The following is a 24,562-nucleotide window of genomic DNA, read 5'->3' on the forward strand; positions in this document are numbered from 1 at the left end:
CACTTTATATCTGACCAGACTACGCTTGGTTATCTTGCACTTTATATCTGACCATGCTACGCTTGGTTATCTTGCACTTTATATCTGACCATGCTACGCTTGGTTATCTTGCACTTTATATCTGACCATGCTACGCTTGGTTATCTTGCACTTTATATCTGACCATGCTACGCTTGGTTATCTTGCACTTTATATCTGACCATGCTACGCTTGGGTACTTTTCACTTCTTATCTGACCAGGCTACGCGTCGGTACCTTGCACTTTCTTATACCTTTCCCAGTGCAGGGAGGGTGGTCTGAGATCCTCCCCCATGCCCTTGTGGCAATACTTCAAGACAATGCACGTTGCACTTTTTTCCTCTTTTGTGCACTTTATAAATCCCCAAGATCAAATGTTCTCCTGCCTCTCCTGCGTTTGCGCAGTTCTAGTTCTCTTCAAGAAAGTTTTAGATTTTATGAAATCTTGATTCCCCAGAAATGTGTTATGTTGTTGTAAGTTTTATTAGAGGCACTTTCTTTTGGGAAGCAATACTGTTAATTCGCTTTCCATGGTGGGTAGGTTTGTGATTTGTTTAGTAGCTTGGAGGTTTGAGGTTTTCTCTGTGTTTTTTTAAAGAAGAAAATGTTTTTACTGCTCTAAGCGCACATGCTTATTGTATTATGTTTTTTTTTAATAACTTTTATTTAGCCAAATAAAGTTTTATGACTGACTGACTGAGTGGATAGTTGGATGAATGAGTGGGTGGGTGGGTGGATCAATGGATTAAGCAATGGATGAATGCATGGTTGTGGGCGGATGAATGTCTGACTGCAGTTGGTCCAATTCTTCATGTTCACAATGGTGCTTCACGCTCAGCTGTTAAATTTACTGGCAGCTGTCGGCACTCAGTGCAGTAATAGGTTTCTGCTTGTTGATTACTGGGATCACAGGGGGGCTGGTACTGTGCATTGATTTCTGTGGGTCAGCAGCAAATGACAGTCCACCTTCTTCCTGTGGGTGCAACGGTGGAGGGATGCACCCACAGGAAGAAGGTGGACTGTCATTTGCTGCTTTTTGCAACTGTGGCTGGGCAGCAGGAGGGGCAGGAGCTGTGCCACCAAAGACCCACCTTTCCTTTCAGGGTGTGCAGGGGCTGCATGGCACTGGGGAGAGCCTGGGTGGAGGTGATGGTGGGTGGTAGACAATGCAGATAGCTACCAATCACCTTTGTGACTGAGATATAGACACATAATGCACATCACAAATGAGACCCTCAGGTGACCTTTAATGCCAATGTGATGCCCAGGTACATCGTCAGAAAGGATGAGGCATGCACGCATGCGCAGGGGCGGAGAGGCCTTCCACGGGGTGAACGCTGCAGTATATTCAAGTACAGTCAGGGACACAGCAGTACTAAGAGGCCAGGACACTGGTGATCGCTGCACGATAAAAAAACTGATATAACCTCTATATGTCACTGCTTTCTGTTCCCTGAGCACACTGGTCTATCATTAGGGATGCTGGGGTGGCCTCAATGTTTAAGCGCTGTATAGCCAAAGGATAGTTCTGGTGCCTAAGTCTTGAGACTGTGAGATTTCTGGATACCCCGTTAGACTTGGCATCCTTGGTGTGGTCTCCCCTAACATTTTGCCTCCGCTTCCCAGGTGGTTGATGTGTGCTGGACTCTGTTTTGCTGTTTTTTCATACTCTAGGCACTCTACCACTTCTATCCAGTGCTAAAGTGCAAGTGCTCCTCTGTAAAGTGTATGCGTAATTGGCTATCCATGATTGGCATATTTGATTTACTGGTAAGTCCCTAGTAGAGTGCACTAGAGGTGCGCAGGGCCTGTAAATCAAATGCTTCTAGTGGGCCTGCAGCACTGGTTGTGCCACCCACATTATGAGCCCTGTAAACATGGCTCAGACTTGCCACTGCAGTGTCTGTGTGTGCAGTTTTAAACTGACAATTCGACTTGGCAAGCGCACCCACTTGCCAGGCCTGGACCTTCCCTTTTCATACATGCAAGGCACCCCTAAAGTAGGCCCTAGGTAGCCCCATGGGCAGGGTGCAGTGTATGTTAAAGGTGGGACATGTACTGACGTGTGTTACGTGTCCTAACAGTGAAATACTGCCAAATTCGTTTTTCACTGTGCAAGGCCTATCCCTCTCATAGGTTAACATGGGGGCTGTCTTTAAATAACTTTAAAGTGCAGGATCCCTTTGAAAGCAGATCTAAATATGGACGTTGGGGTCTCTGAACTCACAATTTAAAAATACTTATTTTAGTGAAGTTGGTTTTTAGATTGTTAGTTTGAAAATGCCACTTTTAGAAAGTAGACATTTTCTTGCTTGAACCATTCTGTGTCTCTGCCTGGTTGTGGGTTGCCTAAGGGTCAGTTTGACAGTTGGGCTGTTTGTGAATCCTCGCTAGACAGTGAGACAAAGGGAGCTGGGGTGTAGCCTGCATATCCTGATGAGCCATCTGAGCTAGAGTGGAGGGAGGAGTGGCCACTTACACCTGGATGGGCTGTGCCTGCCCTCTCACAATGCAGTCTCCAACCCCCTGGTGTGTGTCTGGGGCCTGGACTGGGCAAGGCAGGATCTTGTGAACAACAGAGACTTTCCTTTGAAGTATGCTAACTTCAAAGGCAGAAAGGGCATGTGCGTCGATTCACAAAAATGCCAGGGGTAGCAGAATTTACATCATACACCCTTTGACCTTGATGATGTCACAGGAAGTGATGTCACATGACCTTAACCCTCTTGACATCACAATACATGCACTCACTCTCACCCCAACTCACTCATTTACACTCTCTTGCTCACTCTTACTCTCACTCACCAATACTTTCTCACTCACTCACTTACACAGACACACACATACACACTATCCCACATACTAACATACATGCTCACAAATACTCATGCTCTATCACTCATATTCTCTTTCACACACATGCACTGATGCAACATAAACTGAAAATCTTTTTTTATTTACTTACCTAAGATGGCATTGAAGGTTCCATTCCAAATCCTGCTGCTCCACCTTTTTTTATAATATTAATAGTGAAAGATAGGTTAATAATCACTATTATTGTAATAAAAAATCAGCATAAGAGGATGCTGGAGCCGGGCATTGGTAATTCAAGCCACGGCTGTGTTTGTGGCACTTTTTGCTCCAACCTTGGGTCAGGGGTCGCAAAGGCAGTGCCAGAGGGCGCAAAGGGCAAGCCAGGGGTCGCAGTTACCCCTAAATGACATCCACGAGAAAGGGGTATAAGTATTGGACCCAAAATGTCTGAAAATTAGATCACTTCTGGAACCAAGAGGAACCTCTGCCAAGGAGAAGAGCTGAGGAGGAGTGCTGCCCCGCCTGTGACTGTGCTTTTTTGGGCTATCCTGCAGTTGCTGCTTGTGCCTGTGAGAGGGGACAGAGACTGGACTTTGTGGTATACTCCTGCTTGTGAAGAGGGGGCTTGAATTGAGATTGCCTACTGTTTTGAAGTCTTAGGGAAATCAAAGACTTTCTCTGCCAGCACCTGGACTCTCTGCTGAGAATCCTGCCCTGCCAAGTGGTGCCCTATCCAGTCCCTGGGCCCTTGAATGGCAAAGCTGGTAGAACAAGAGCTGAAAATCCACGCACAGAAAGCACCATATGCAACGTGGCTGATAAATGACGCGCCGCCGGGTTCGCAGCTAAAAATGACGCTCCACCTGCATCGCGGCTGGGAGATCTAGGCATCTCAGCTGGAGAAACGACGCACAAGACCCGCTTGCGGCTGCTGATAATGATGTAAATCCCACGTAGTGCGATTTTCCAACACCGTGTGACCGGATTTTCCATGCAAAGTGAACTGCGCAGATTCGAGGTGCCCCGTCCGGCAATCGATGCATCACTCTCTTGCGAGGGAGAAAACGATGCAACGCCAACCCGACCAGCGAAGAAACAACACACCGCCTCCCTTGCGAGGAAGGAATCAATACCTCGCTGCCTTTTCCAATGCACGCTCGCCCGGGCGGCTTTATTTTTTACCCTAACCAGGTACATTGTGCACAATCAACGTTTCCCTTGTTTTCTATGGAGTAAGACTGTAATTCTTTTGAAAATTCATATTTAAACTTGTGCATGTTGGATCTTTGTCATTTTGGTCTTGTTTGATTTAGATAAATATTGCCTATTTTTCTAAACCTGTGTGGTGTCCATTTTGTAGTGTTTTCACTGTGTTACTGTGTGTGTTGATGCAAATACTTTACACATTGCTTTTGAGTTAAGCCTGCTTGCTCATGCCAAGCTACCAAGGGGTGAGTGGGGGTTAGCCAGGTGTGTTTCTCCTTTGCCCTGTCTAGAGTGAGGGTCCTTGCTTGGACAGATGATAACCTGTCTGCCAACCAAAGACCCCATTTCTAACATCCCCCACCCCACACCCCTTCCTCAGTCACATCATCTTGCTTAGAATCTGTTGATTAGAGTTTGGACAAGAGGTACGGAATGTAGGCTTGAAAAGGCATTTCTAAAAAGACAATTCATGCCATATTGCACAGTTGAACTTAGTAAACCGTACGGCATATTAGCCAATATATGTGCTACTGTATTGAAGAAACATTTCACACTGTGCCACCCCCATTTTAAAAATGTTTCTAGTTGATCCTGTGTTGCCTCTCTCAACAACGCTGAGCTCTCAATGGTCTCAACAACTCTGAGCTTGCTTGTCTTGTTCTTTGCAGCATTAGAAGGCAAGGCTCGCTGGTGGTGCTCAACATTACCTTGGTTGCTGCAGCATTAGAGCGCAAGGCTCGCTGCCGGTTCTCAACATTGTCTTGGTTGCTGGGGAATTAGAGAGCAAGGCTTGTAGGTGGTGCTCAAAGTTGTCTTAGTCATTGCAGCACTGGAGGGCAAGGCTCGCTGGCAGTGCTCAACATTGTCTTGGTCATTGCAGCATTAGAGTACAAGGCTTGCTGGCGGTGCTCAACGTTGTCTTGGTTGCTGCAGCTTTAGAGTGCAAGGCTCAGTGGCGGTGCTCAATGTTGTCCTAGTCATTGCAGCATTAGAGAGCAAAGTTCACTGGCGGTGCTCAATACTGTTTTGGTAGCTGCAGCATTAGAGTGCAAAGCTCGCAGGTGGTGCTCAAAGTTGTCTTAGTTATTGCAGCATTGTGGCACAAGACTCACAGGCAGTGCTAAATGTTGTCTTGGTTGCTGCAGCATTCGAGCACAAGACTCGCGGGAGGTGCTCAATGTTGTCTTTCTCATTGCAGCATTAGAGCACGAGGCTCACTGGCGGTGCTCAGCATTGCCTTGGCTACTGCAGCATTAGGGCACAAGGCTCACTGCCAGTGCTCAACGTTGTGTTAGTCATTGCACCATTAGAGCACGAGGCTCGCTAGCAGTGCTCAACATTGTCTTGGTTGCTGCAGTATTAGAGCACAAGGCTCACTGATGGTGCGCAACGTTGTCTTAGTTATTGCAGCATTAGAGCATGAGTCTCGCTGGCGGTGCTCAGCATTGCCTTGGTTGCTGCAGCATTAGAGCACAAGCCTTGCTAGTGGTGCTCAAAGTTGTCTTGGTTGCTACAGCATTAGAGCGCAAGGATTGCTAGTGGTGCTCAATATTGCCTTCATTGGTGCAGCGTTAGAGCTCGAGGCTCAATGGTGGTGCTTAATGTTGTCTTAGTCATTGCACAAGGTGGTGCTTAATGTTCTCTTAGTCATTGCAGCATTAGAGCACAAGACTCGCTGGAGGTGCTCAATGTTGTCTTTTTCATTGCATGATTAGAGCACGAGGCTCACTGGCGGTGCTCAGCATTGCCTTGGTTACTGCAGCATTAGAGCACAAGGTTCGCTGGCAGTGCTCAATGTTGTCTTACTCATTGCAGCATTAGAGCACGAGGCTCGCTGTGGGTGCTCAACGTCTTAGTCATTGCAGCATTAGAGCATGAGTCTCGCTGGCGGTGCTCAGCATTGCCTTGGTTGCTGCAGCATTAGAGCACAAGGCTTGCAAGTGGTGCTCAAAGTTGTCTTGGTTGCTACAGCATTAGAGCGCAAGGCTTGCTAGTGGTGCTCAATATTGCCTTCCTTGCTGCAGCGTTACAGCTCGAGGCTCAATGGTGGTGCTTAATGTTGTCTTAGTCATTGCAGCATTAGAGCTCAAAGCTCACTGGCAGTGTTTAACGATGTTTTGGTAGATGCAGCATTAGAGTGCAAGGATCGCTGCTGGTGCACCCCGTTGTCTTGGCTGCTGCAGCATTAGAGCACAAGGCTTGCTGGTGGTGTTAAACATTGTCTTGATTTCTGCAGCATTGGAGCACAACGCTTGCTGGCGGTGCTCAACTTTGTCTTGTTTGCTGCAGTATTAGAGCACAAGGCTTGCCGGTGGTGCTCAAAGTTGTCTTAGTCATTGAAGCATTAAAACACCAGGCTCACAGGTGGTGCTCAAATGTGTCGTAGTGATTGCCGCATTAGAGCACAAGGCTCGCTGGCAGTGCTCAACGTTGTGTTAGTCATTGCACCATTAGAGCACGAGCCGCGCTAGCAGTGCTCAACATTATCTTGGTTGCTGCAGTATTAGAGCACAAGGCTCGCTGATGGTGCGCAACGTTGTCTTAGTCATTGCAGCATTAGAGCACCAGGCTACCTTGCGGTGCTCAATGTTGTCTTAGACATTGCAGCATTAAAGCACAAGGCTCGTTGGCAGTGCTCAATGTTGTCTTAGTCATTAGACCATTACAGCACAAGGCTTGCTGGTGGTGCCCAACATTGTATTGGTTGCTGCATCATTAGAGCACAAGGCTCGCTGATGGTGCTCAACGTTGTCTTAGTAATGGCAGCATTAGAGCACCAGGCTTGCTTGCGGTGCTCAACGTTGTCTTGGTCATTGTAGCATTAGAGCACAAGGCTCGTTGGCAGTGCTCAACGTTGTCTTAGTCATTAGACCATTACAGCACAAGGCTTGCTAGCGGTGCTCAAAGTTGTCTTAGTTATTGCAGCTTTAGAGCATGAGGCTCACTGGTGGTGCTCAATGTTGTCTTAGTCTTTACAGCATTAGAGTACAAGGCTCGTTGGCAGTGTCCAACATTGTCTTGGTTGATGCAACATTACAGCACAAGGCTCGCTGGTGGTTCTCAACGTTGTCTTGGTTGCTGCAGTATTAGGGCACAAGGCTCGCTGATGGTGCTCAGTGTTTCCTTGGTAGCTTCAGCATTAGAGAACAAGGCTCTCTGGTGGTGCTCAATGTTGTCTTGGTTGCTGCAGCATTAGAGCACAAGGCTCGCTGGTGGTGCTCAGTGTTTCCTTGGTAGCTGCAGCATTAGAGAACAAGGCTCTCTGGTGGTGCTCAACGTTTTCTTGTTGCTGCAGCATTAGAGCACAAGGCTCACTGGTGGTGCTCAGTGTTTCCTTGATCGCTGCAGCATTAGAGGAAAAGGCTAGCTTGTGGGGTTCAACATTGTCTTGGTTGCTGCAACATTAGAGCACAATGCTATGTGAACCACTCAGATTGGTCCCTTACCAGCCTGTGGGGAGACTGATGGCTGATGATTTGTTATGTAGGACCAACAGTCCATTCACCTGTACCCCTGAGAGAGTTATCCACTCATACTCTTGTCAACATCCATTCAGTCCTATAAAACTTTCTTAGCTTTCCCCAGAGTTTGTGCCATAGTGTTGCTACATTATGACATGGTGAGAGATTTTCTGAATTCTCTTTAAAGCCTTTCTCGATTCCCTGTCCTCCGAGCAGCCAATTGAGACTGTGCCCACCAGACCTCTAATAGTTTCAATTGGCTAGCCTCTAGGCCAGAGATCTGCCTGCTAATCCCCACCTGCATCATATTTGGCTGCCTGGGTAGCACAGGCTATCTATCTGCCTAGCACCAACTTGATCTCACTTGGGATTTTTGACCTGAGACATCTGCATCAATATCCTGGCAACAATTTGCTGCTCCTGCTCCTTCTAGTGTCTAGGCTGAGAAGAAACCATTGAAGAATCTGCTTCTCAGGCAGGCTGGTGAGCTCAAAGTCTAAGGTTTCTGAAATGTCCAATGGGCTCCGACTTCATTATTGCCCATCCAGAGGCGGTTCCTTTAAACCATTTAGACTTTGAGAAGGAGCTCAGCAAAACAATCTAAAAGGCGTTGTGATGCTAGTGCCAGAAGCTAAAGCAGCTGCTCCCGTGATTCTGGGTTCAATCTAGAACTAGTGGAGACAGCCATGCTCTGGTGCTGTGCTGACAGATGAATATCATGACCGCTGCAAGGGGAGACGAGCTGATAAGCACAAGGCCTAGACAACAGAAATATGGGAAGATAACTCAAAGAGGTTTGCCCCTGAGCCATACAGCCCAAGTGATCCACACCTGAGCCAATGACAATCTAAAAGTGTCAAGGATATGCCATCAAATTCTGATTCTGAGCTAAACCCAGGAACTGCCCCTTGTAGATCTTCTGTGTACATCAGTGAACATCGGGCCCATGACCCAGTGGTTGAAAGGAAATCCAAACTTTAGTCTTTTTTTACTTTAGGGATATTCATATATCACGAATTGGAGCCCTAGAACAGCACCACATCCATGTCCCCTGTTATCAAAGATCCATGTGTTCCTCATTGCTTGGGGACAGTATTGGCAGTGGCTCTTTCCCTTCAGTCTTGTATCCTTCCGACTCCACCCGCACACCATTGTCTCCCATGCTAGGATCACACTCTGTTAGCTCTTGCTTCCTGTGCTGATCACACCTCAAGACTCCCAGGTAGTTGCTAGGTCTCCCACTGAATCTATTCAATTTTCCAATCATTATTCATTCCTAGTGTGGTCTGTCATTAATATTTGAAGCTACTCCACTTGAAGACTTAACCTTGCTTGTGGGTCTGACACTCCACCCTTATCCACAGTCTCCCTTCTCCCTTTCAGAAGACCGTGTTCCTCCTTATTGTGAGACGTGGGATATAATGTGGATCTAGCCCGTGAACCATGACTGGTTGGCAAGGGATATTCCCTCCACTTTCAGACTGATTGAATAGGCTGACCTGCTAATATGTGTTCCAAACTAAGAACCTACCCTGATGACACTTATTAGCCTTGAAAAAGCCCCAGGTAGACCCACCGAAGGGGGCGAAACATGTGTCGGCTCTCTGCCTCTCTGTCCAAATGTCTATGTACTTTGCTAAAATTGGATATCAATATATAACTTTGGGCTCTCTGACTTTCTGCCCAAATGTTCATGAACTTCATCTGAAATGAGCACCAATAAATAACTTTGGATTTACTATTCTGACTTGATGGAACATTTATTCAGTATAAACTATTTTTAATCACAAATTCGGAATCCTACACTGGAAGACGAAGTGGGTTCTCAAATTTTTGTAATCTCCCGACTTCACTTTGAGGTAAAATTGTCCCACACCCAGCCAGAGAACCCATGATTGCATCAACAAAGAGAGATTCGGGCTATAGACCTCTGACTCCTCCTTATTGCTCTTCCTGCAGCAGTCTCGTCACAGTGAATTGCTCCATAGCTAATACCCCTTAGATTTTGAAAGGGAACTACATTGTACATAGTTGATGGGGTCAACTATGTGGAGCCTCTGACTTCACCTTTCACCGCATTTTCACTGTTGGGACTATGTAGTTTATTTATAAAGCTCATCCTCTTTCTTACTTCTCCTACTCAAGCATCTCTGACATGGGGTATTGTGGCTCTTTCCCCTCTGTCCGTCCTCTGTTATCTGCTCCTCGGCACGCCGTGCCCAACGGACTTCTAAGCCCTTGATTCCCTTGAGCTTATCCTTCATCTTCTCTGTTATCCACCTCTGAGAGTCAAACATAAACAAGGAGACTCTGATTCCCAAGTATTATCTATTGCACTAAAGTCAAAGACAGTCTGCCACACCTGTACCACGGATAGGGCAAGTCCGCTAAGGGTGAGTGTGCAAAAGATATCCATAATCAAAGTCAAAGTCCAGCCATAGAGCTGTTAAAAGACAAACCAGCACAGGGAAAAGACACAGAAGTGTGTGACTACCAGAATCTGCCAAACCTCAACTCCTGCAGCTCACACCTTGTTCTGGTAGGTCTTTGTTTTGACAACTGTTTGCGTAGGTGGGAGAAAGTAAATGAATACCCGTCAGGAGAGATGAATATTTCCGACACCAGTAATCAAAAAGCCATGTGCCAATCTCTAGTACAGTTTTGTCCTCAGATGCCTCTATGGATGCTAAACTTGACATCACTTGGATCAACCAACAGTTTTATGTTCCTTAACCCCTTGTGTGCCCACACAATAAGAAGCACTTCCAGCACTACGCATAGTCGATGAATGCAAATAATAGCACGCGTTGCCCCTTTACCTGAACAAACAATTGCAATGGCTTGCCCAGATGGGCAGGTGCTGTCCTCTGGTCGAGTCGTCAAACACTGCCACGGATGGAGAGAATTTGCCCCGCAGTGAAGGTAGGTGGCCCACGTTATCTCAGCATCTGTAACTTTCTCGTTCATGGCTCCGATAAACGTTGTGCAATTAAGGGCTTTGCACATCTTGTCCCCAAAACCATTGTTGTTGTCCCAGTGCTGACTGCAAACCTTGCCCCATTTCCCCTTGTACTTCAGCTCGATCAGACCAGAACACCGATGATGGTCTTTCAGGCGCACTTCAATGGATTCTGTTCAAAGGAGATAACACTGTGTTAGGTATTAGCGCAAACAGCAAAACTACCTTATTTCCTGATCTGCACACCTGACCTTCATCTCAGTTATTATGTTGCTAACTCTGTAAGTCAGTTCTTCAGACTTCATATTACTCCACATGTGAATTAGCCCTCCATCATAGGTTACCAGCCTTGTGATCGACTAATACCTGGATGCACCAACTCATATGGCTCAACTGGCTGTGCAACCAGGCACCTCCCAGACACAGAATCCTAATGACTCTGGATGCTTTTGGCGTTTGAGCCAAAGTTGGATAGTTTTAAAGCTCTTTCACAGTAAGTTCCTATCATGCAACTAACATTGAAGTCTATGGTCAATGTTATGCTACGGGCCAGGAGATTGCAAGTCTCTGTAAGCCTAAACGTCTCAGTCATTTACTAAAGGCACTCTCCAATGACTCTAAAGTCCAGATCTACAAACCTGTCACCCAACGCAGTGCAGCACCCAAAGATGATGCACTGTGTTGTGTGACTTGGAAGGAGCAGGAAAGCGCCATAGCCACAGAGATGTGGCACTATACTGCTCTCTCCCCAGCGTTGGCACACAACTAGCCTGCCTTACCCCATGCACGCACCCTTCACTGTACTGCAAGGGTGTGTGCATGATGACTAGCACTGATTTTGTATTCAAAGGTTAGTCTTTCAGTACAAAATACCATACTTAGGCAATCTTTAAAACTTTTCCCACTTTGCAAGTGTGCTGTACAGTGCAGCACACATGAAATGTGGGAAAAGATGGGGGTAATAATGCATTTCTCCTTTTTATCAAATGCAAGTGGTGTTATTTTTGGTGCACACTGTTGTTAGTATATAGCGTTTTGCATAAAAACCATGGGTGGATGCTCGGGGACACCATTGCACACTCTTGGAACGTCTCCAGATGCAGAGAAACACAAAGGAGTGTTTCGATCTGCTTTCTGTTATATTCAGGAATCTTTCCAGTGGAAAACAAGTTTTGCACTGAAAAGTAAACAAAAAAAAAACATTTTGCATAGGTTTGCATTATATTTGTGATGCAAACCCAGAGCAAAATGTTTCTAATTCTGGCCCTTAGTGCTAGATAGAACCAGGAGTGGCTTGCGGTGTGATTGGGGGGCGGGGCAGCATGCGGGGGAGGTGAAATACATTTATGCTGCGCCGCTCCTCGAATGCAGGCTACAGGCACAGGCCCACAGTCTGTCCTGACGTTGCTTACAGCAGCATTAGGATTTTGTTTTTAATATATATATTTGTTTGAGTCCTCATATGTAACAAAAGACAGACAAGAGAAGCCCCAACATGCCCCAGCCTTGGTCATCGTCCTGGTACTCCAGTGACTCCAAGTGAAGAAGCAGCCTCCATCATCCTCCTGGCTGTTGGGCCTTAGGGCTTAATCACTGGACTCTTACCAAAACCAAGTCTCAGGAGTTAAATCAAGTGGTGTCTAATTAATTCACACTGACCTAATGCCTGGAGGAGATGGATCTATAGAAAGCCAAAAAGGGTTCCCACATTCTGAGGCACCTATCCGAACCATTACTACAATCTAAGTCAGAGATTCTCTTAACTGACAACAGCCAATCCCTGTGGGCGGGGGGGAGACTAGAGATCCACTTAAATGCATATTTCCCACCTGGCTATCAGAACCAAATAAAAGAAGAGATGCCTCAGGGGTCTCTCCAATCTATCATGCTAACTCGGCAGCCTCATTTAGCCCAAATTCAACCAATGGTAGAGTTATCTCATTACGCCTATTTATAATAGACAATATTGACTTACCCACTTGTTCCCAAAAAATATGAATCCCTGGGCGCTGCCACCAAAGATGAATATCATCAGCTCCCTCTAAGTCACACTTTGGGCAATTACTCTTTCCATGGAAAGCTATTCTAGCAAATCTTCTGGGGGTCCAGTAAGCCCGGTATAGAGTGAACAAATGGTTCCGCCGCAAGGGGGCAGATTTAACCACAGACCACAGAATCTTCATAGAGGCCCGCCAGTAATAAAGAAGTTCTAATGCAGGAAAAACAGGATCCCAGCCCTCTGTAGAGGGAGGAGAAGATGCGTCTTCAGCTTGTATGAGTGCCCAATACCACTTTGAAACCTCTTTTTTTTGGCTCTGCGGACCAGTGATTTCCCTCTCCCATCCCGTAGAACATCCGGCCTCCGGTTCGCCATGCACCCAGACATTAATCTGCACGTATTTGAATCCAGACAATTTAGCACTAGTTGCTTCGGATAGAGATTCCCAAGAACTAATGGAGCCCCCACTGACTAACTGTCCGCACTGCACAATTCCTCCCTCTATCAGTGGCTTAGCTAATACATCCTGGGGACAAATCAGGGTACCAGGAGAATTCCAGATTGGGGCCAACTCACTGTAATACGGGATGCCCAGTCTCATTATTATTGCATACCAGATGCTGCAAGCATTATAAGAACTTTTAGTCTCATTTTTTTGTAATATCTGGGGTGGCCAAATTTATAAAGAAATTGTATACCCTGGTCCTTGGAAGCACCCCGTCAGTGCCTGAAGTCGAGAAGATAGATGTTCCTTGGAGAGGAGTGATCTGATGTTTTTCAGCTGGAATACCCAGTAGTAAAGCTGAAAATCCGGAAGTGCAATTCCCCGTCAAGCTTTTTCTTTCTCAATTTGTTCCAAGCTATTCTGGGGTTTTTACATGACCAAATAAAGCTAACTAATTCCTCCTGCAGTTTCCTTAGCCATTAAGTTTTAAAAGATAATGGGATAGCACTAAAAATAAATGTGAATTTTTGCAATACCACCATTTTTATTAGATTTGTCCTGCCTAATATGGAGAGACGTAAGTGTGACCATTAGAGGAATAGCTTCTTTGTTTCCCTAAGGCGCTGCACAAAATTCACGTGGGCCATCTCTGCCAGGTTCTTGACCACTTTAACCCCTAAATATTGAATTTCGTCTTTCTCTAATGGGTTTTCTTGAGAGTCATTCAGGGTCATTACTTCAGATTTATCTGTATTAACTAAATAACCTGAAATTCCTCCAAAGCTAGCAATAATTTCCCAGAGTGCAGGAAAGGCAAATTGTGGGTTCTGTGTGTATATCAGAAGGTCATCCGCATAAAGGGCTTCCTTCAGGACCCAATCATGATACTGAAACGGTATACCTCTCTGATCTGCCCTGATTCTCCTAGCCAGCAGTACAATATAGAGGTTAAAGAGAAGAGGAGAGAGAGGGCAGCCCTGCCGTGTGCCCCGTTCAATCTTAAAATGTGAGGATAGGATGCCGTTAACCAGAACCCAAGCAGAAGGAGCCTTATAATTAGCTTTAATAGCGTTAAGAAAGTTATCTCCCAAATTGTTGCTGTCCTTAACTGCTAGTAGAAAGAGCCAACTCACTCTGTCAAAAGCCTTGGCAGCGTCGATTGTTTGATATTGTTAGAGGCATGTTCATAGTAGTTGCCAAATCGATTGCGCCGACTAAGTCGTGAGTCAGGTCTCCTAAATATCAATTTCTCATGAATCCTTTCTGATTAATGTGCACTAAATCACTGATCACATTATCCAACCTCCTGGCAAGTATTTGTGCAAAAATGTTATAATCATTATTGAGCAATGAAATAGGTCTATACGACTCACATCTTCTAGCGTCTTTCCACGAGGACGGAACCGGAGAGGAGTCTATAAAAATTGAATTCATCAACTGAGTCAGAACTGGCGCAAGCTTGCCTCTCAGGAGTTTATATACCTCTGCCGGTATTCCATCTGGACCGGGAGCCTTCCCACTTTTCAAGCCAGCAATAACACTATCTACCTCACTAAGGAGAAAGCATTGATTAAGGCTCAGATTCTTAGCTGGTTCTAACATAGGGAGTGTGTCCTCCTTCAACCAATTTTCAATCGCCTCCGCTGAGGTCTCCGAGTCATCTCTGTATAGTGTAGAAAAAAACTTAACAAATTCTCCTGCGATGTCTTGATTGTCTGAGGAAGTTCTGCCCATTTCGCCTAGTATTATTCCTTTAATCCTATTCCTGACCTTATCAGACCTCGACTTCCATGCTAGTAATTTCCCACAGCCTTAGCCATACTCAAAATGCACCAGTTTACCAGCTTCCCATTTGCCCTTCACAATTGATTCTATAAAGACCTCAAGTGAATTTTGTGCTTCCTAGATTTAATGCTGTAAGTCTGTGTGCGTTGTTGCGTCCTAGGAGGATCGTCTTTGGGCTTGCAGGATACGAAGTTTACCCTCAAGAGTCTCTATTGTGGTTCTGGTTCTCTTGGCTCTGAAAGCAGCGTAGCTAATCAGTTTTACGCGAATGAAAGCCTTATACACTTCCCAGACCGTGGCTATTGAAGCAGAACCTAAATTGATCTCAAAGAATTCCTTAGAGTCCCTTTTCAAATTTAGAACGATCTCTTCTTCTCCCAGGAGAGAACGATCCAGTGTCCATCTAGTGCATGCACGAGAGTCAGCAAAGTTTATAGTCAGCTGAACGACTGAGTGGTCTGAGAGATGGCTTGGCTGGTGAGCGATTCCCATTAGGTTATTTTGAAGTTTTACATCTATCAGAAAAAAGTAGATTCTGGAAGCATGCCCAAGTTTCTTATTCCATAAAGTGAACTCCGTTGTCTGTCCCATTCTGTTATGCCAAGGGTCAATCAGGCCATTATGGTATGCAAGCAGCTTCTCATATTAGGTGTACTGACGGCCGGTCTGGGTGTAGACCTATCTAAGGAAGGATTAAGCAAAACATTAAAGTCTCCACCATCTATTATCAAATTCTGAGCTCTTCCAATCAGTTGCTCGTAGAGATCCCTGAGTGGGCCCAGGTCATCCACGTTAGGACCATAATAGGATACCAGAGTATGTTGGACCCCTCCTAACTTAATATTTGCCAAGACCCATCTCCCCCTAGGGTCAACACTGACATCTGTCAGCTGACTTCGAACTTTGCTCTTTACAATAATCGCTACCCCTTTCACTTTGCAGGATTGATTAGTACAGGCAAAGTGGGTGATCCACTTTTGCGACTTAAGAATACTCATCCACTCCTCATATCTTAGATGGGTCTCCTGCAGGAGAATGATCTGGCTATCAGATAGTCTCAGGAACTCAAGAATTCTCCTTCTTCCGCTGCTGACTCTGAGGCCATTTACGTTCCAGGTCAGAATTTTAAGTTTAGAAGTATCGCCGGGTCCCATCCTCATGTCCTTATCCAAATAAGAGGCTCTTGTCTGACCCCAACATTTCTACAACCGTGAGAGAACTCAATTTGTTTCATTTTTCCCCCTCTGCTCCCCACCCGGTGTGACATTAGTTGAATCGTTGAAACATGTGACCCACTAACCTTCCCCATACCCTCCCTGGGGAACCAACTTTGAAATCATGTTGGGTGGCTCATACTACCCTTGGGCCTCAGCCCTCCCCAGCCCGCTACCGCCCCCCTTTTATCTGATCAATCAAAACCCTAGCTTCTTGGGGATCAGGGAAATTATGCATTTTATTTTTCCACATTACCCTCAGAGTGGCGGGGAACCTCACGTGTGAAGAAGCACCCAAAGACTTAAAATCCTGCATAGCCTTCCCCAGCTCCCAGCGGCGATCTAGCGTTGCCCTAGACATATTAGATCTTATTAGGAAGGACCAAACCTCATGTAGAAAGCCCTGAACTTTGAGAGCTTCTGCAAGAATCAATTCTTTTACTGGATAGGAGGCAAAATTAGCCCGTACCTTTCTTGGTTTCTCCTTGTTAGGATTTCTCTTGAAACGGTCCCGGTGGACTCTCTGAATTTCCGAAGCCAGATCAAGGGAGCTCACTGTCGGACATGGTCTTTAATCAAGGATATTATAAAGTCTTTAATATTGTACCCTTCCACACCTTCTGGAATATTCAAGAATCTGAGGTTATACCTCCTACAGTGATTTTCCAAGGATTCTAGTTTCTCTCTCAGGTTCTTCTCACTTCGTTTAAGCGTTTGGACCTCATAAGTATTCAACTCCACATCTGCCTGTAGTGCACAGACAGACGATTCCATAGCCCCTTGCCTCTCCGTTAAGTTAGTGATTTTCACATCGAGACCATCACAGAGCCCCTGGATTTTAGCTTCGTTGGATTCAGAAACAGCAAATTTGTCTCTCATCTCGTGTAGTAATGACTGGAGGAAGGAATCTGCATGGGTTACATTAGTTTGTTCTGACTCTGTCTCGTGCGGAAGCAAGGACGCCCCCCGACTGTATCCTGTTCTGCCTCCTGCATAGATGGGCTGTGTGATAAAACAGACGAGGAGAGGGGAACTCCCTCCACATTAGCCATATTCACAGCCATATTTACTGGGGAAATGGGCACAGTTTGTACAGCGCTGGACTAGTCTAATACTTTAAAGGAAGACATAAGGGAGGGGGTAACTTTGAGTCACCCAGTAGTAAAGCTTGCAGTGATTTTAGCCGGTGGAGCTTGAGAATTTGAAGGAGAAACCCCTCCCTCAGTTCGTGAATAAGGGGGCAAAGATAATATAGAGGCTTTACCTTCAGCAGTGCACTTGCTCCTTACCCCAGCACCCGGTGGAGGCAGCGCTGATAAAGCTGGAAAAGAAGCTGGGGGTCCAACCCGGACTTCGAAGAAGAAAGCTTCTGCCCCCATAGCCGAGTTCTGGCCCCCAGCCCAGATGGGCACCTGGAGGTCATGCAGGAGGGCCGTTGATGAGAGGCCTGAGGCATGGAATGGTGTTGCCAGATGTCCTTACCGGAGTCTTCAATGCGAGGGAGCTCCAAGGCCAGCTCCCCTTGGAGATCCTGATTCAGACCAGGCAGAGCCAGGAACAAACCTGTGCCGACTCTGCCTCTGCTTCCCTGGAAGCGAAGCCTGGCAGCCGCCCTTCTGTGCCGGAAAAGCGACCAGGCAGCTTGAATCCAGTGTGGAGGGAGCGGCGAACTCGTCCGCTCAAAGGGGACCCCTGGACATGGAGCGACCATCCGCCAGGTAAGTAGAAAAATAAGGAAAAAAAAAAAAAAAGACACGTCGACCGAAACTCGTCCCTGCAGCGGGGGAGCCAGCAGTAAAAGGAGCGGAGGGCGGAGACCGTGGTCTGTGCGTCTTAGCGGACCGCCATGTTCCCCGCTCCGAGTAATGCAGCATTTGGATTGCCTGGGAGCACCCAGCCAGGGCGCTCCCAGGCAAACTTGGAGCCTGTGCCTGCTCTCTCCAGCCCGGCAACACAGTGCATGTGTGTTTGAGTGGTCCAAAGTGCTCGTCAAGCCTGTGGCCCGCTGCTTTTACCAAAAAACAATAACAAACATAGTTTATTATCGTTTTTTGGTAAAGGTTTTGCTGCTGCTGGCGGGGGTGCGATGCTCCTACGATCCTAATGGAGGAGCTGCGCTTGGATAGAACAGACATAGGGGGTGATTCTAACCCTGACGGGCGGCGGAGGCCGCCCGCCAGAGTTCCCCCCTCCAGAACACCGCTCCGCGGTCATAAGACCGCTGCAGTGATTCTGGCTTTTGCACTGGGCTGGCAGGCGGCCGCCAAAAGGCCGCCCGCCAGCCCAGTGCAAAAGAGCCTTCCCACGAGGACGCCGGCTCAGAATTGAGCCGGCGGAGTGGGAAGGTGCGACGGGTGCAGTGGCACCCGTCGCGTATTTCAGTGTCTGCAATGCAGACACTAAAATACAATGTGGGGCCCTCTTACGGGGGCCCCTGCAGTGCCCATGCCATTGGCATGGGCACTGCAGGGGCCACCAGGGGCCCCACGACAACCCATACCGCCATCCTGTTCCTGGCGGGAGAACCGCCAGGAACAGGATGGCGGTATGGGCTGTCAGAATCCCCCATGGCGGCGCAGCAAGCTGCGCCGCCATGGGGGATTCCCAGGGCAGCGGAAAACCGGCGGGAGACCGCCGGTTTTCCACTTCTGACCGCGGCAAAACCGCTGCGGTCAGAATGCCCTGCGGGGCACTGCCAGCCTGTTGGCGGTGCTCCCGCCGACCCTGGCCCCGGCGGTAAGGAACCGCCGGGGTCAGAATCAGGCCCATAATCTTGCAAATATATAAAGTGTGCTGTGCTATGTCTGCCCGCTTTCCTAGTTTCTCAGTCGTCAGGGATCCAAGGGACACAGCTAAGTGGGTTTGAGCCCAGTTGATTGCTTGGTGAGAGTTCTCCAAATATCAAAAGAAAACCTGGCAAAAATCACTACTCTGCAGTGAATTGGAGTTGCTTCCCACAGGCCTTTATGGTGTTTGTTGTAAAAAGAAACTAGACCCAAAGAGAAACTTCAATTATCTAGTTTAAGGAGTTTATTCAGATTTTTATGTAAAAGTGCATACTGGGCCCTGGACGCTCCCTTGTCTAATACCATCAAAAAACGTATTAATAAACGTTGGACCATCTTACAGAGCGGTGGCACACAGATCCCTACGCCCCTTTTTACATTCAAAAGGTCTACTAATATTAAAGACCTGGTGGTTCATACACGTCCCCGTCAGAAACGGGACCTGTTGGTACAGACTACCTTATGGCTACCTTCTTCTACGCAGGGCTACTGGCTGACCAACTGACTATGACGGGCAGTCTTCATTAAGTAAGTGACCATCTAGCACTTATTTTTTCACATTAGTATAGGAGAAGTAGTAGCAACGGTCCTGAAGAAGCGTCACGGGATCACTACGACCACTCAGACGCGAAACATGTTGACCATATTTTTCTAGGATTTGGGGCACTACCTATTCCCCTTGTGTGGAGTGCAGTGGAACATTATTCCCATCAACACTCCCCCTTTTGTTTTCTTTTAATCTTGGCCTGAACCTATCTCTGACTCATTAAATGTGATGCTTATGGTTCTGAGCCAATTTTAACTTTTCCCTTCTCTCCTATGTATTCCAACAGTCAGTATTCATCCTAGGTCGAACCAAATTTGGTAGATGATCTCCGGTTAAGTACCACCACCGTAATAGGGGTGGCCCGTCAGGCATTGCAGCGCCGGTCTGACAAGGAGATTGCCCAGTGATGAAGCTTGACATCCTATTGGGTGTGTGAGAGCTCTCCTTAACTACTGACTATCTCCAGCCCTGTGTGTATCTATTTTCTTTACTTATGGAACAGTATACTAAGTTTATTATAGTCATTAGATTTGGGAGATTGTACACTGGACCAATAACCTCCCTGTCCCCTTCTTTTTTGTGGAATGTTGAATTACTCAGCCACTAGCAAATAGTATGGGTCACATTACAATCCATCCTTTTTGGCCACTGTCCAATAAGGATAGGCCAGTCTCAGTCCTGCCCAATAGGAGTAGTCAAGTCCACATGTGAGGCCACATCTAATTGGACAGGGATACAAGCATCCCCAGAGGGGGTTCAGCTATGGTGGCCTCAACACTGAGATGTAGTTTTAATCACATGGCACAGCAAACCTGGACCCACAGACCTGTCTTTCTGTTTACTTGGTATGGTTGAAAAGGGGAAATGAAATTCTCCCACACCTGGCTAATTTTCAGTATTTTCATTTTTACTGGACGAAAATAAATAATGCAACCAGTTTTAACCAATGGGTTATCTCCTTATGCTTACTTTACAATTTTTAAAAGTTGAAAACCCTTGCAGTACACATGCAGCCGTATGAATCTAGTAACTACTATTGTGGAGGGGCTCCATTGGGGGGTGAGCTCTTGATTGAGGAACAGAAAGAGTAAAAGATTCCTCCAAACTAACCTAACCTGGCTTTTCCTCAATTTTCCCTCTAAGTATAATACAGGTCAGGTGGAGAACTACTGCCCATGGGGACTAAACATATTTGGTAAACTCATACCGCCTCCTCATACATTTATTCCATTAATCTCTTACTAGGTTTCCTATGCCTCTTGGCATCCACAAACTTGCTAACCTCTTGTCCTGTGTTTAAAATTATATTCTACCAGTTGTAACTGTCTGCAAGCTAACACATTCATTGATCTTGGATAGAGAAATATGTTAGTAGTGCTAAATGTATCCAATAACGAAATAAGAAAGCATGATCAATTCTTCAGCTCTTCTTTTGTCTAGTCCTGGTTATTATATAATTTGAACATTTCAAAAGGATCTTTAGTGTCCAGATTCCAAGATGCTTACCTTTTATCTACAAAAGTCTGTTTCTTTAAAGGTTGAGCCAGTGAATAAAGCTTCAAGCTAATTTAAATCTGGGTACTCAAATTTCAACCCAACATCACCCAAAGGGACATTATGGAATCCAAAGCGCAACCAAGCATTATCAAACAGCATTTGCGAATCTAAAACCCAAACCAACATCAAACAAAATGAAATTCTGGATCTCAAACTCAACCCAACATTAAACAAAGGGACATTGGAATCCAGAACCCAGCTAAGCATGATCAAACTACATTTAGAAATCCAACACCCAAACCAACATCAAACAAAAAGGGAATCCAAAACACAAAACTGAACAAGGCTTCATAAAACAAAGGGGGCCTCCGCCGCCCGCCAGAATTCCGCCCTCCAAAATACCGCGCCGCGGTCAAAAGACCGCGGCGGGTATTTCAAGTTTTCCCCTGGGCTGGCGGGCGGCCGCCAAAAGGCCGCCCGCCAGCCCAGGGGAAAACGACCTTCCCACGAGGATGTCGGCTCGTAATCGAGCCGGCGGAGTGGGAAGGTGCGACGGGTGCATTTGCACCCGTCACGTATTTCACTGTCTGCCAAGCAGACAGTGAAATACTTGTAGGGGCCCTCTTACGGGGGCCCCTGCAGTGCCCATGCCAGTGGCATGGGCACTGCAGGGGCCCCCAGGGGCCCCGCGACCCCCCCTACCGCCATCCGGTTCCCGGCGGGCGGACCGCCGGGAACTGGATGGCGGTAGGGGGGGTCGGAATCCCCTCGGCGGCGCAGCTAGCTGCGCCGCCTTGGAGGATTCAACAGGGCAGCGGTACACTGGCGGGAGCCCGCCAGTGTTGCCGGTCTGACCGCGGCTTTACCGCCGCGGTCAGAATGCCCTGCGGGGCACCGCCGGCCTGTCGGCGGTGCTCCCGCCGACCCTGTCACCCCCAAAGTGTCTTTCTCAAATCCAAAACTTAACTGGGCATAATCAAACATTCTGAAATTCAAAACCAATTCCAACTTCGAACCAAGTGGCATTCTGAAATCTTCATTATATGTTACTGTTGCTCATGCAGGAGTGGGCAATTATTTTCTTTTTACTGACTGCCTCTTCAGGGTTTTTGTAAATATTGGTAAATCTACTACTTTCCCATCTTAATTACAGCAATAGAGATCAGAAACACTTTTTGTGTTTCCACAAGTTTTGTAACTGAAAGAAGCAAGTGATGAAACTTTAAAGGGTAACTTCTTTAAACTTTAAAAGAGGGTGAAGTCCCCGAAGAGCCATTCAGAGTGACCTTGACACATACTGATGGGAAGTTACTAAGTCCCTCCCTTTGTACCGAGAAACAACTGAGACCTCTTTATAGACAACCACAAGAGCTCTGCTACTGTTTCCATTTGCTGTTGCTGCATGGCGTGGTTCACTGTCACAAAGAGCATGGCATATTGAGCAGAATCAACACATATGGCCTCATTACGAGGCTGGGGACTGCCAGTCTTGTGGTAGTGGTCAGATCGCCATCACTGTGGCGGTCCGACCGCCACATTACAAGTTAGACGATAAAGGCCGCCGTCCACGTCAGGATCACAGATCCTGACGGGGTGACATAGGTCTTGGTTGTAGTCAGCCAGGGCAGAGCTGAACTCAGCACCACCTGGCTAATTACAACCTTGTTCTCCTCCAGCCTTTTCATGGCAGGGACCCTGCCATGAAAAGCCTGGCAGAGAACAAGTGCTGGGGGCCCACCTGCCCAGTACCATTGGAATGGGCACAGTGTGCATTCCAAAGGTGCTAGTCGGCACCCTATGAGCTACGAGATAGCACTCGGCTCCTTTAAAGGTGCCGAGTGCTATCTCGCAGCACTGTTCCCGCCTATCGAACCAGTGGAAATGCTCTATTTCAAGGTTTCGGACGGTCAGCCCAGTCATACCGGTGGAAACCTTGCAATTGGGCGGAGGGGAAGGCCACCGCCATGGTGGTGGCGTAGTTCCAGCAAATTTGGCAGCCCCGCGGTGGGACCACTGAACTCCTAATGAGAACCATAGTCTGGATGAGCCAAAGCCTGTAGGTTGACAAGGGCAGTTTAGGCAACACATTACAGTATTTTGTAGCCATTTACAAGGCATTTACGTTAGTTTACTGCATAGGAATAAATCTGTTTTCTGTTGGATTTTATAATATTGTCCGCCCAAAAGATCAGTCCTTTGTGCGAGTACATACAATTGCTCACTCAATACACCAGCCCTTTGTCCGAATGTATACTGTTACCCACCAATTAAACCAGTCTTTTTCCAAATGTATATTATTCCATACCCATTACATTTGACCTTTGTGTGAGTACAGACTACTCCCCAACCAATAGAACAGTTCTTTGCCAAGGTACATAGGAGTTTCCATTTGTAAAAGACTGAGTGCTGGTGCCCCAAGCTCAGCTAGGAAGCTTGGGGACGGTGCTATCAAACGTCAGTGTGCCAAATGCCTAGTCCTAAATCCACCTCATGCTTCTTTAATCCACCACCAGATACACACTGCCCTTATAGCTTTGTTTTCATGGTCATTGCAGCATCAGTCCATAAATGTAATCTTTAAAATTCTTTGGATTACATGAAGGTCCAGAACTTCACACAGTCGAGAAGGGGTCTTACCTTGAAAACCAACAGACTAATGGAGCTACTTAGGATGGGTGAAGTGTCTTGGTGTAATAGGGTGTGAGCTCTCCATGTGTCTACTAGGGGTATCCAAAGACTTATGGGCTGTTATAGAAACGTGACATTAATTCTAATAGGCTACACAATCACAACTGCTTCTTTTCCCCTTGTCCTCTACAACTCTCTAAAACATGAAGAAAGGAGAAACTCACCTGAGCAGGTAACTGTGGCAGCTCTTGTGGCTTCGTTAGTACTGACAGTCTTGTTACAGTCCCAGAGGCTGGACTCGTTGCCTGTGCAGTGGAACATCTGGTTCCACCGATCTGGCATTTCAAATGTTGTGCTGTTGAAGGCTATGGCGTTCCCGCAGTTCAGTTGCTTACATGCCACATCAGCAGCCTTCTGGTCCCAGCCTTTCTCTGAGATTGCCTTCCACTTGGCATCGTTTCCTTGGATGTAATGGACCTGCACTTGGCCGGAGCAGGGATTCCTGTCCCCCTTCAGGTACAGCTCCTGGTGTCCTGGTCAAAGACATGCACATTGTAGAACTTGTTTGGCCTCAGACCTACAGTTAACAAATACTTTTTGTCTGCACCCTTGTTTGTAAAAAAGAACATAACACAAAGACTTACAGAGCACATTAGCAAACTTTTGTGTTTGGAAGGAAACCAAACAGCTCAAGCTATCTCACTGTGGCCACGCCAAATACGAGAAGACACCATAGTGCGTTCCACACTCTCAATTGGCCAGGGCCCATGGACAGCCATTAGTGGCAGCAGCTGGTGCCCCTGGCAGGCCCACTAGTACTCATGGCACTGCCCTTGCTACCAGTGGCCTCAAGGGATCATGGCAGCAACAGGCAGGAAGATTAGAGATTTATCATGGCTCTATGAAGTTTGTTTTCTGTTGTTTCCAATCCTTGCCCTTCCCTTGCCCATCCTCAGCAGCACACATAAGGCGGTTTAGGGGCTAAGTGATGGGACAAGTATTATGTTGATGATGTGATCAGGGGTCAAAGGGTATGTAATGTTACTTCTGATACCTCTGGAATTTTGGTGAATTGATGTTCATATCAGGACATTGTATCCCACGTGCCATCAGGAGACAGAGACCTACAGGGGACCACACATACTATGAATAGGAACCAGATCAGTTGTTTTACGCTGGCTGTCAAGACCGAGCAGCCTCCTT

At 46.8% G+C, this 24,562-nt stretch overlaps 1 protein-coding gene across 2 annotated transcripts in view; it reads right to left on the minus strand.

Annotated features, from left to right (window-relative positions):
• The window catches only part of LOC138260993 (scavenger receptor cysteine-rich type 1 protein M160-like), a 179,749-nt gene that overhangs the window by 61,335 nt on the left and 93,852 nt on the right, over positions 1-24,562 (minus strand). For both annotated transcript variants that reach the window (XM_069209573.1, XM_069209572.1), the window contains exons 11-12: positions 23,584-23,892; positions 10,319-10,630 (exon numbers count right to left, since the gene is read on the minus strand). In XM_069209573.1, coding sequence (XP_069065674.1) covers positions 10,319-10,630; positions 23,584-23,892 — 621 coding nt within the window. The remainder of the gene's footprint in view (positions 1-10,318; positions 10,631-23,583; positions 23,893-24,562) is intronic.

This window comes from Pleurodeles waltl, chromosome 10 (genome assembly GCF_031143425.1).
Source record: "Pleurodeles waltl isolate 20211129_DDA chromosome 10, aPleWal1.hap1.20221129, whole genome shotgun sequence".
NCBI lineage: Eukaryota > Metazoa > Chordata > Amphibia > Caudata > Salamandridae > Pleurodeles > Pleurodeles waltl.